General features: G+C 43.5%; 1 protein-coding gene across 4 annotated transcripts in view; it reads right to left on the reverse strand.

Moving 5' to 3' along the window:
- The window catches only part of DYM (dymeclin), a 215703-nt gene that overhangs the window by 31565 nt on the left and 172144 nt on the right, over positions 1–11994 (reverse strand). For all 4 annotated transcript variants that reach the window (XM_027671645.1, XM_027671642.1, XM_027671643.1 and 1 more), the window contains one exon: positions 3048–3161. In XM_027671645.1, coding sequence (XP_027527446.1) covers positions 3048–3161 — 114 coding nt within the window. The remainder of the gene's footprint in view (positions 1–3047; positions 3162–11994) is intronic.

Below are 11994 nucleotides of genomic sequence, written 5' to 3' on the forward strand. Positions count from 1 at the left end.
AGATACCTTTCCTAACACAGACACACACACATATATATATTTATCCTCCTACCACACATGCTCACTTTGCACCCCATGTTGCTTCCCACAGTGAAAAGGGAGCAGGAGCACCAGGGTGTGCTACAAAACTGATAAGCCCCATTATGCAGATCAGGATCGTGGCTCTAAGTGCTGTTATTTTTAGTTGACTGTTGATTCATGTTTGAACTATGGGCTGAGCAACAGACTCGGGACCCGAGTGCATGTAACGCCTCTTGAATGCTCACTTCCTCGACAAAGGCCAAGATAAGCAACTTGAAAACATTCACTTGAAAACATCCGTGCATACATTAGGTACTTTACATAAGAAAAAAACCATCATTGTCTGAGCTGCAAGGAAACCGAGTGCTTTAGTCCTCTTTTTTTCCAAATCATACCCATGTTTCAAATGCCTCCCCCGGAGTGCTTCAGCTGAAGACGGTTATTTCTAGGAGGTAGGAATAATACCTCTGCAGGGTCTCTTGTACTTTAGAGCACTTCAGTGTTGCTGTGGCAAAAGGCAAAGATGGCTTGAAAATTAATTAGCAATTAACTGCAAAGCTGATCCATAAATTCTCAGGGTTGAACTCCACAGCTTTGCACACTATAATTACATGTTGGTTGTGTCAACACAGATGCAACAGATTCGTAATTCCTCCAGACATTGTCCAAGGTGGCTGGGCACAAGGTGACCCCTATCCTATCTGCACCTTGAATCCTGGAGTCAGTTCTGGGCCCCTCACAAGAAGGACACTGAGGGGCTGGAGCGTGTGCAGGGAAGGGAACGGAGCTGGGGAAGGGTCTGGAGCAGCAGGAGCAGCCGAGGGAGCTGGGAGGGCTCATCCTGGAGAAAAAGAGGCTCGGGGGAGACCTTCTTGCTCTCTGCAACTCCCTGAAAGGTGTAATCAAAGAGAGTGTGGGTAGGGCTGCTCCCACCCATCCAGACTTGCCCAGAGAGTGTCATTAAAGACATGTGGATTAAAGCTTTCTCCTTTATTTAGCTGCTGAAAATTCCTCAGAGTTGCCAGAGTTATTGTGTAACTATATCTTCAGTCTGATCTTAATATGAGTTTGTCAAGCTTTAGAATAGCTTCCCCTGAAAACCTCAGAGACTGAAGTGGGAAGGCCAGAGGAACTGAGAGACTCTCCTATGAGAGAGGTACAAGGACAGAGGGTACCCAGACTCACAAGGTCATTTCTACAGGAGGGAAACACATGCTGCTCATCATCACTGCCTGTGCAAAGGAAGGATGTTATTTGCATGTACAAAAATATATGCATGACTACATATATATACATACACACACACACACCAAGGTCATCAGCTTTTCTTCACGGAGGACTAACTTGCTCTGGCCACATTCGTGCTCAGCAGAATTATTTTAAAAAAAAAAGACAAAACCCCTTCAGTGTAAGTGGGCAGTACAGAAGAATTACGTGCCAGGCTGGCTGTGTTCACTAGGTAACTCTGTCCCCAAACTCAAGTCCTTCAGAGGAAAGGGAATTTCTCCAAGCCACACTAAGCATCCTTAAAACTGGAAGTACTCGACTGCTTGGTGAGGACTTTCAGAGCTTGGCATGTCACAAACTGTTGGTTTGTTGCTTTAAGTGGCAATATGTAATTTTGAATACTGTATATCATTAACACAGAAAATTTAAACTTGATGGGATTTCACTCCAGAAACAGCATTTCTGTAAATTGTGGCCTGACATGTGAGTCGATGTGGCACACTAAGGAACTGACAAAACCTTAATTTTTTTGTAAGCAGTGAATTTATTTGGTGATGGCTCTATGTCAAGAAGGAATCACTGCAGCCTCAGTGTAAGGGCTTTTAATTATCTGCACGTAAGTATAAGTTGTCATAGACAAAGCCAAAGTTCCAGCATTCCTCTGTATTCACAGCATCACAGCACAGCAAGGACACAACCTGAAGGGCCGGGTTTGGATACAACAACTCCTCTGGTGTTACTTAGGCTATTCCTGTACTGCGGCTCAGGACTTGGACCACGGACCAACCTCTCCCAAAGTAATTCAGTCCGAGTGACTAAATACGTGCCATCTCAGGGACACAGGGAACTGCAGGAAAGACATTAGTATATGCAGCCAGCTAGACAATTCCCACTGGGTGTTTTAAAATTACCAGGGTATAAATAAATTACCAGCCGTCGCCAATGGCCGTGCGGACGCAGTGTGCCTTATCAGATGATATTTTCCTAAAGTTACCACGGAAGAAATGGGTCCTGAGAAGACACTCTCACTCTCTTATCACAGGGCAGGAACAAAAATAGTTCTGCCGAGAGCAGACCATATTTAAAATATACTTGGCATAACAGAGAAGCAAAACTCATTGTGTTTAAAAAACTCCCATTTACTTACTTACCTACTTACACAGATTTCCTTATTGTAGTATTCAAACATCACACAGCCATTAATGGATTTTAGCTTCACAAAACCTGTCAAGTTGGTAAATCCCTCAAGAGATCTGAGAGATTCTCAGAAGAGAATGGAGAGGGCTGCTCAGGATTATACAGAAAGCTCATCATCATGTTGACCAGTCTTACAGGTCCTGAACTGATTTTCACTAGGTTGGGTAAGTCTTAACTAAAGCCCAAGAAATTTATCTTTTTAGCATTTGATATAGACCAAGAAGGAGGTGCAGAACACCAGAGAAAGAAGAATAAATTAACTGAAAAAAAAATAATTATCAAAATTTGGTTACAACATAACTAAACAACAGATGGAGAGGTGAGGCTGCTCCTCCAAGATGCGACGAAGAACACCTGAGCTTCAGCAAATTTTAATTCCTCCACATGCTTCAGTTTAATAACTAATCATGAAAACTCACCCAAACATTTAGCAGAAATTAGGAATTTAAATATAAACATATACATACGGCAATCAACAGTGTAATCACTTTTCAGTCACTATTGATAGGAGAAATGATGCTTTGACATTACGGATATAAAGGACAAATATGAGTAATTGATTGGAACAGTACACTTTAATTGATGAGGTCTTGAGCACTTACTCTTAGCCTGTCTTTGGGCAAAGCAACAGCTCCCTGCTTGATGATTTCCAGAACTCGCTCCACTGACAGCTCAGCTCCAGCTTGCTCTAATCGGGAGCTGAAAAAGCTGATCACCTGGAATGAAACATCAGAGCACATAAATAAATAGAAATGAAGAGATCTTTGTATCAATTTACACACGAAGCTGTCATCTTCTTTCTCGGCATCGCTGTATCTGTGCTTCTTACTTGTTACTGCCTGTGTCACAGCCAGGGAGACTTTGTTAATGTCAAGTTAGCGCAATTCTCGGCATCCTCCCGCAGTCATTTTTAACAGACAGATGATTTTACAATTTAACACACACAGCCGAATTAATAAATTTACATTTTCAAGTACTGTGCACTGACATATGCCTATATTTCTATCTGTCAGTTCTGCACGTCAGGATTTTTTAGGTCTTCCTTTCTATAATTTGAGCTAGAAATTTACTCTGACTGTCGAGCATTAAAGTAAAATCATTATAGTTTCACTGACTCCTGGACAAAAGGCTTTATGACGACTACAAAATATCTCAGTATGAGAGTCTACATGATTTCCTGGGGGTTTTTGTAGCATTCAAAGCCTCAGCAAGCGGATGGGGAAAAAAAAGTCCACAAAGTTCCCCTTCTTCCCAGATTAATGACTTGAAGTGCCCCAGGTACCTTCCCCATTACAGATTCCATGCCCAAGGACCTGCACGTTCCCTCCCAATGCTCACATCCCCCAGTCACCTCCTTGGTGAGGCCAAGCTGATTTTCCCCATATTTCCCTCCCCACCCCCTTTTCTGTGACCCAGCTGGTCCTTGTTAGCTAGAACTCAAACTCTGTTAGGTCAGGCTTTAACTTTTATCCCTCTCCAAGCTCAGTAGGTCACACCAGAAGCAGACATCCCACCGGCAGTTCTCCATGTGGGACATCAGAAAACCTCCATTTCTATTGCTCCTTTCATCCAAAAAGAACACACTTTGCAAACCCCATCCCTTATCCCAGAGGAACTCCGCAGTCACGCAGGGGATCCGGAACTCAAAACAACACAAAAAGGGTCCAGGGAAAAACTTCCACACCTACTTAGAGTCCTTTGGAAGTACCACACGAGCCACTTGGTAGAACCTGTCTACAATTGAGCACCTGAGTACCCTTGGGCTGGAGGCAAGCACAGCTTTCCCTCATGGCAATGCTGACGGTAGTTCCCCAAAATCCCATCGGCTTCAGACACACTTTCCATGGAGAAATACTCATGTCCACTTCTAACTGAATCACAGCCCCAGTCCATCGAGTAATCTTTGTTAATTCTCCCAAGTAGAAGGGGGGAAAAGTGTATTATACTACAAAATCTCTGCTGAGCTCTCTTTGTTCTGTAGTGAGACACAGCTGGAGCCAGAAACCATTACCCTAATTATGCCTCCCAGCTCAGCTGCTGTTCATAAAACAAAGACAGCTGATGGCTCGATTACTGTGAGATTCAAATTTGTTGTTCCTTTTTGTGACCCCCTGAAAGCCCAGCCCTTGTTCTGAGCTGGGAGACTTGCTGGGATCTCTAGAAACTTGCACCGAGTGAGATAGAAGCAGGTTAAAGTTGCTGGAAGTTGCTTTTTGGGGTTGCTATGAGGTTTTGGTGGGTTTGTTTTTCTGTTTTGTTTTAAACAACAGAAGTATGGAAATTAGTCAAGAGAGAAAATTCAGGTTTAACCTTCTGTGCTGTCCCTACGATTATCTCCATAGTTGAAGGGAAAGGGAGAATTTCACTGCCTCTGGCAGACGCTGCAGGTAGGTTTTTACATTCTTACAGATAAGGACCTGTCGGATCTCTGTGATCTCTGATCCTTGAAAAAAAAAAAACAACCCAGGAGTAGGAAGACATGCTGAGTTCATAAGCAAAGGAGCTGGAGGGAGGGACCAGAAATAACAGAGGAAAACGGCAAGAAAGAGCTTGTGCAAAGAGCGTGAGGACCTCGGAGTGAGGCTGACATGGTTTTGGCAAAGAGTCTGGGACAAATTGCTGGTGGAGGATACACAGCTCACAGAGGAATGAGCAAGTTGCCCGCAAACTTCGAAAGAAAAAAACATCTTCCTGCATTTCAACACTCCTCTATTGTCAGTAATCACTGGTGAAACCCATCCTCGCCCAGGGCAGGCTCCTGCAGGGAATCCATCCCACTGGCGCTGCCTTGTTAGCTCAAGTTCTGCTAAACCACAACAAAAGCAAAATTTAGTATTTAGCTTTTAATTAAAAGGATAAAATACTATCATAATGCAAACACGTAAAAAACCTGAATGAAGCTCACAGATACTACCTGAATTCTGACGTTTCCTATTTTGGAAAGTCAAACCCTTCAATCTTAACATGTTTTTAAAAGACTTACGTTTTTGTGGTAAAGGTACTAATCTTGGCCAGGTAATATTTCACAAAGAACAAAAGCAAGACAGGCTTCCAGTATTTTCAGGCTATGTCAGCATTTCACAAAACTTTGAATGGCTATTTTTGATACACAGTTGATGACTGAAATTAAAAACACCGATTTTAACAATACCACTTACCTGTAGATGTTATTTGTCTTACTACTTGAAACAGTACAGAATTGGAGTCATTCTCTTTTGGACCTTGAGAGCACAATACCCCAAGGAGACACTCAGGTACCCAATGAGTACCCCAATCAAATAAGAAAAAAGAAAAATAAAAATTAAAAAGAAGAAGATGAGTTATACAGAGAAGATCCTAAAAGAGGCATTTGCTTATTACCACTGCATCAGGGATAAAACCAAAAAGCATCCAGCATCACAGCCCTACTGCCCAAGCTCCCTCTGTAGCAGAGGGTCTAACACTTTACTTACTAATCTGGCCAAATGTAAAAATATAAAAGCTTAAAATTTAAGGAAGAGCAGCTTTTTCCTTTGAAAGAGCTTTAATTATCTTCCACCATTAAGTAACAGCTGCATTTAAAATAATAATGAAAATTAACAGATTTCAACTCTTTATCCAATTAAAAAGAAAATGAACCAGAAAAAACAAACTGGGTGAATAATAATAAATGAGTTTCAGGTTTTAGCACATGTTTTAAAGCCCAGTGCTGAGCATATGATTGTAATGCATAAAAAAACACCCCCAGATCTTAGGGCAAATAAACAAGGCTGAGAGATGGTGTCTTTTTGATATTCTGAAAATTAATTTTCTCATTATTTAGGCAACTGGGCTAAGAAAATAGAAAACAACTGCAAAGACTGCTCTAAGAAGAGGAATAAGAAGAAACTCCACAAGTTGCTGTGAATCACTTGTATCCAAGTCCTGCTGAGTACTGAAAGGCCTCTCCATGCAAGGAACATAACCCGTTCTGAAGAGCTCTCCCTCCAGTCTGGCTTCCATATTAACGGAGATTAAAAGGCACGTCTAATCCTGGATTAGACAACCCCTCATCAGGAATATCTGATCACTGCCCAGATAAAACAATGCCCTGGAAGCGACTGGCACAGTGAAGAGTCTAATCCTGGCTGGGCGAGGCACCCAGACCTGTGGTGTGATGGGCACGAGGGACGTGGCCCGGTCACCACCGGCTTGGGAATCTCCAGGCTTTGTATTAAAATACCGTTAATATTTAGAAACAAAGACTGTTTTCTATAGTGATTTCCAAAATTGGTTTTAACCACAGACTCATGGAATGGTTGGGGTTGGAAGGGGTTCCAGGTTCAAGCCCTCTGCCATGGGCAAGGACACCTTCCACTAGAACAGGCTGCTCCAAGCCCCATCCAACCCAGCCTTGGACACTTCCAGGGATGGGGCAGCCACAGCTTCTCTGGGCAACCTGTGCCAGGGCTTCACCATCCTCACAGGGAAGAATTCCTTCCTAGAGGTCAATGAGAAACTCATCTTTAGTCCTTTTGTTTTCCAAATAATAAACTTACGGGTATTGTTGGAGATTAAAAGCACTACAAGAAAAAGATTAGAATGATTTCGAGGCGTTTTTCGTTCAAAAGCAATATTTTACGTTTTGGAGATTTATTTTTTTTTTTTAATTCTGAGGGAACAACCACAGTGCCTATTGATTTCACCCAACTATTGTTTTCAATTGGGCTGCAAGGCTGAAGAAAAGAAGTATTTCTCTTTCCTACAGGATGCACCAAGCAGCAGAGGTATCAGGGGCAAGATGTTTTCTCCACCTGGATTCTATCAGTGGATGCTGAAGTGCCGTGAGGCCCGTGGCAGCCCAGGCAGTGGCACTGCCTAACTAACTCTACAGCTATTCTCTCTCTCCTCCAGCTAAAAATAACAGCACGAAGCGCTGCTGCCTCCTCTGCCTGCAACTGTAAAGGTCAGCTCTGAAAGACAGAAGAAGAAAATCACTTGGCACAAAATGAAAACATTTTGAACCTGATTTTGTCAATTTTTAATTTTCTTTCCCCCCTTCAGAAAGCAATTGAAAGAGAAAAACACACATTTTGACACTGGGTATTTTTATTTCCAGCCATGCTCACCACTTCGAGAGTGATATGATGTACTGATGGCACACCAAAAGGAGAGAAAAAGAAGAAAACAAACCTCTTGTCATAAAGCACCACAGGATTAGCACTTCAGCTAAGTAGGAAAACATAAATCACAGCTACATTCAGTTGCCAACAGTCATACCTGGAGCGAAAGGGAGGCAAAGCCAACCCTCTCTGATCTAAGAAGGGATGAAACAGCTCCAGGTGATTCAACAGCAGGAGGAACACAAGAGGTTTATCAGCGAACTTGAAGTACTGAAGCTTTACAGGTTCATCTTGAAAAGAGGAGTGTGTTCAAAGACATGTGAACTTTTCAAGATGCTCTGCTCTTCTCTCCCCACTATTGGCAAAGCAAGTGGGGAGGAGTGGGGAGGAAAAAAGCCAGACAAAAAAGACCTGAAAAAAAAGAACCTTTAGAATATCTAACCAGGCTCTGGTAATCAGCAGGATGAAGATTTTCCGACAGACATTTTAAGGAAAACCATGAAAAGTCAGTTCTCAAGTCCTGCAGGTCTTGCAATAGGAGTTGCTAAGCCAGAGCCAAACCAACTGAACTTAGTTTAAAATCTAGCAGGGAAATGCCTTCAGAGAATTAAATTCCTAGTAGGAAATTGCACCAATCGAGTCCTTTGCATCACTAAGCCATTGCCCCCGACCTCCTGATTCCTATCAGACTATTTTGCAAACAAAATTCCAGCAGCTCCTAGTCAAGCCTGTCCAACCACACGGTATCTGTCACTCGCTCACAGGAAATATGAGAGCAGTGAAAGCCAAGGAGTTCTCGCCGTGGCCATGAACCAAATGCATCCATAGGAATGACGAGCGAAGATTCCCCACCAAATTCCTGACACATCTGAGGTTGCTGACCAAGTTACAGACCACCTCTGAAGCAGAGGCATACAGACAGTTCCCAGCTGAAATATTTCTGCACAAGGCCAGAAGAGGAACCATAACATTCCTCTCTGGTCACCATCCAGAAGAAGAATATCCTATTTAGCTAAACAAGATGCACAATATCCTATTAAGATGGCTTTCTAAAATGAAAAGTAAATTAATAGGAAACAGAAGGTATTTTGATTTCAGTTTCTTCCGTACAGCATTAATGGTTCCCATATGTCCCCAATCAGCTGGCAATGGTGATTTTTAGATCCTTTATAAAAACCCAGGGACAAATAAGCAGTTGTCAATAAAATGTTCTATACACTGATGACCCTCAGACTTTTACCCATTCTTGCCTCAGTGATGATGCACACAGCAGTTTTATCTCCAGAGTAAATGGAATGGCACAAATCCTGAGGTGCAATCCAGAGTTACCGTGGCTGAGTCTGTACTGCAGGTAGCCCTGACAATTCCTGCTCTGGTCAGAGCTCTGGAGGAGCTGCAGGGCCACCTCCATATCCACCTGTGCCTACAGATCTGTTCTGGTCTGTCCTCTGCCCCAGCGTCATCCTGTCAAATGTCTGCTATCCAGAGGTCTCCAAAGCTGAAGTCCCTGGAAACCTACCACAGTGCTACGTTATTATTAACCTTGGAAAGTGTTTCCTTATGACCTGCGAACCCACAAGTATGTGAAAAAGATTATTCCACTTCCTTTCACAGCAACATTTTATTTGAAAAATGTCACATCAGTTTCACCTTCCTTTGGCAAATCAGCACCTTCAGAGGTCCTGTTTTCTACAGCTCTTATTTCTCCCTGAAAGAAAGACTTTGAGGTTCTGGAGCGTGTCCAGAGAAGAGAATGGAGCTGGGGAAGGGTCTGGAGCAGCAGGAGTGGCTGAGGGAGCTGGGGGGGCTCATCCTGGAGAAAAGGAGGCTCAGGGGGGACCTTCCAGCTCTGCAACTCCCCGACAGGAGGGGGGAGCCAGGTGGGGGTCGGGCTCTGCTCCCAGGGATTAAGGGACAGGAGGAGAGGAAACAGCCTCAAGCTGTGCCAGGAGATGTTAAAGGTTGGATATTGGGAAAATTTCTTCATGGAAAGGGCTGTCAGGCATTGGCACAGGCTGCTCAGGACATTGGTGGAGTCCCCATCCCTGGAGGGATTTAAAAGCCATGTGGATGTGGCACTTGGGGACATGGGTCAGTGATGCCCTTGGCAGTGTTGGGGCAACAGCTGGACTCCACAGTCTTGGAGGGCTTTTCCAACCTAAATGATTCTGTGATTCGAAACCCAGCTAAGATGTCACCAGCATGAGTAGGCTCAGAGGACACCTCCAGGCTGTTTTCCATTTCCATACCCACACAGAACAACAGCAGATGCCTCTTTCTATTTGCACCATCAAGTACTCATTACTACCTCCTCAGAATATTTTCCAACTAATTCTCCATCAAATTTTTAGCCTTTTGACCTCTTCCATGCTTCCTGTTGGTTGATGAGAACATTATGTGCAACAGAGTAAAAACAGTAAGTATTAAAGTCAATATATGTCATATCTATTTTATATATCCTTTGACAAGGCAAGCTGGCAACTGTTCTGGTGTCCAAAACTCATTACAGACCTCACATATTCTGTATTTTGGTCATATTTCTTCAATATGGAACATTACCATGCTGTCTGTTAGTTCTTCTGCATGAAATACAAATCTGGACTACAGTTTGGGATCAGAGAATCTCATACCAATTGCTGGGTGGAATTTGCTGGAGCAGAGGGATGTTAAAGTGACCCAGAGTGTAACACACACTTTCTGCTCAGGTGGATCTCTAGTGCCATCTGATGATGGGAATCACAGAATCCCAGAATGGCTGGGGTTGGAAGGGACCTTAAAGATCATCTCATTCCACTCTCTCCCACGGGCAGGGACACCTTCCCCTATCCCAGGTTGCTCCAAGCCCCGTCCAACCTGGACTTCAACACTTCCAGGGATCCAGGAGCAGCCACAGCTTCTCTGGGAAACCTGTGCCACGGCCTCACCACCCTCACAGGCAGCAATTCCTTCCCAATATCCCATCTAACCCTGCCCTCTGGCAGTGGGAAGCCATTCCCCCTTGGCCTGCCACTCCATGCCATTGCCAAAATTACACTCATGGTTCCACTGTAGCACAAGTGCAGATAATCCAAACCCACTCTGCTGTTTAATGACCAGAGAAGGTACCAAGAGAGGGCTGTAGCACAGCCTCTGTAGACATACTTGGGGGCTTCAGAATGGTAATTTCTCTTCCCCAGTCTTTCATTACCAAAAGCTGCAACAGCTTCCATTTCCACCTACAATTTACACAATTTGTGCCACAAAATTCCATTGATCACAACAGCCTGAAGCCCAACACAGCTCCCCAATACATGGGAAGTTGTTGGATCTATCCTCTTCTGAATAATCAGCCTTGGCCACACAAAAAGCCTGGCCAGCTCACTATTCTGTTTGAAAGCAGGCTGGGATGGATGCTTAAATGACAGCAGGAGAAGAATAGGGAGATCCTCCCCATGAATATATCCTCTCAGCCTCCAGCAACACACAGTTTAGAAATTTATTGAGCCAAATCTTAAAAGTTTTTCTTTTATGACTCCTTTTAGAGCACATCTACATTTCAGACATCCACAATGTCCCACACAGCCATGAGGATGGAGCTCCCAGCTCTACCACTGCAGAGAAAAGCCTGACAAGTTCTCAGAGACAGAAACTCATTTTTGCCTTTCTCAGATCCTGCCCACATGGTCCCAGGCAAGCTCCCTGCAGTGTGTACAGTAAAACTAACATGATTTGCCACTTTTTCAAGGGATAGCAAGACCAGTTAGAATGTTTTGGCTGTAGCACACAAGACAAAGATTGGTTCTGTACAGGATGGTAGTGCTGCCAATACTGTGTATGAAGTGCAGGACGTGACAGGGTAGACGAGGAGTCAGCTGAATCTCATCTTTTATTCACATCTACAAGCCTGACAGCTCTCACCACTTGCCAGCTGGTGACAGGTACATTTAAAAAAAAAAAAATTTAAAAAAATCTTTTTTTTTGACATCCTCGCTTCTCTAACAAAGGAGCTATTTTAAAATTCAACATGCTCCCTTGGAAAGCCTTAAATAGTTTCTGAATGTAACTGGCATTATGCTGTAAGCCAATATTAAATAGTTTTGGGGAGGAATCGTTTAAATTGTTGAGGAAAACCAACATTTAAGTGTTACAAAGGAAAGGACGTCCTGCTATCTGTGGGAGGCACGGGGCTGCAAGCAGAAGGATCTGGACACCACCAGTTGTCCTGAATTTGGATGAGTAACCAGAGAAGGTCCCTATCTCAGTCGGGAATGAAGACTACTGTTATCTTCACTGCACCATATCCTCTTTACACAAGCTGAAAACACCTTGTCCTAATCATCCAGGCAGTATCACAGTGGCTGTAGTCTGCAGCTGCTGAAAGTTTGGAGAGTTTTGAGCTTCAAGTTCTCCGCTCTCCAAGCTCTTGCATGACCAGAAAAATATAGAGAAGAGAAGAGAAGAGAAGAGAAAAGAAGAGAAGAGAAGAGAA

Source organism: Neopelma chrysocephalum, unplaced genomic scaffold, assembly GCF_003984885.1.
Source record: "Neopelma chrysocephalum unplaced genomic scaffold, ASM398488v2 Primary Assembly neopelma1_97116, whole genome shotgun sequence".
Lineage (NCBI taxonomy): Eukaryota > Metazoa > Chordata > Aves > Passeriformes > Pipridae > Neopelma > Neopelma chrysocephalum.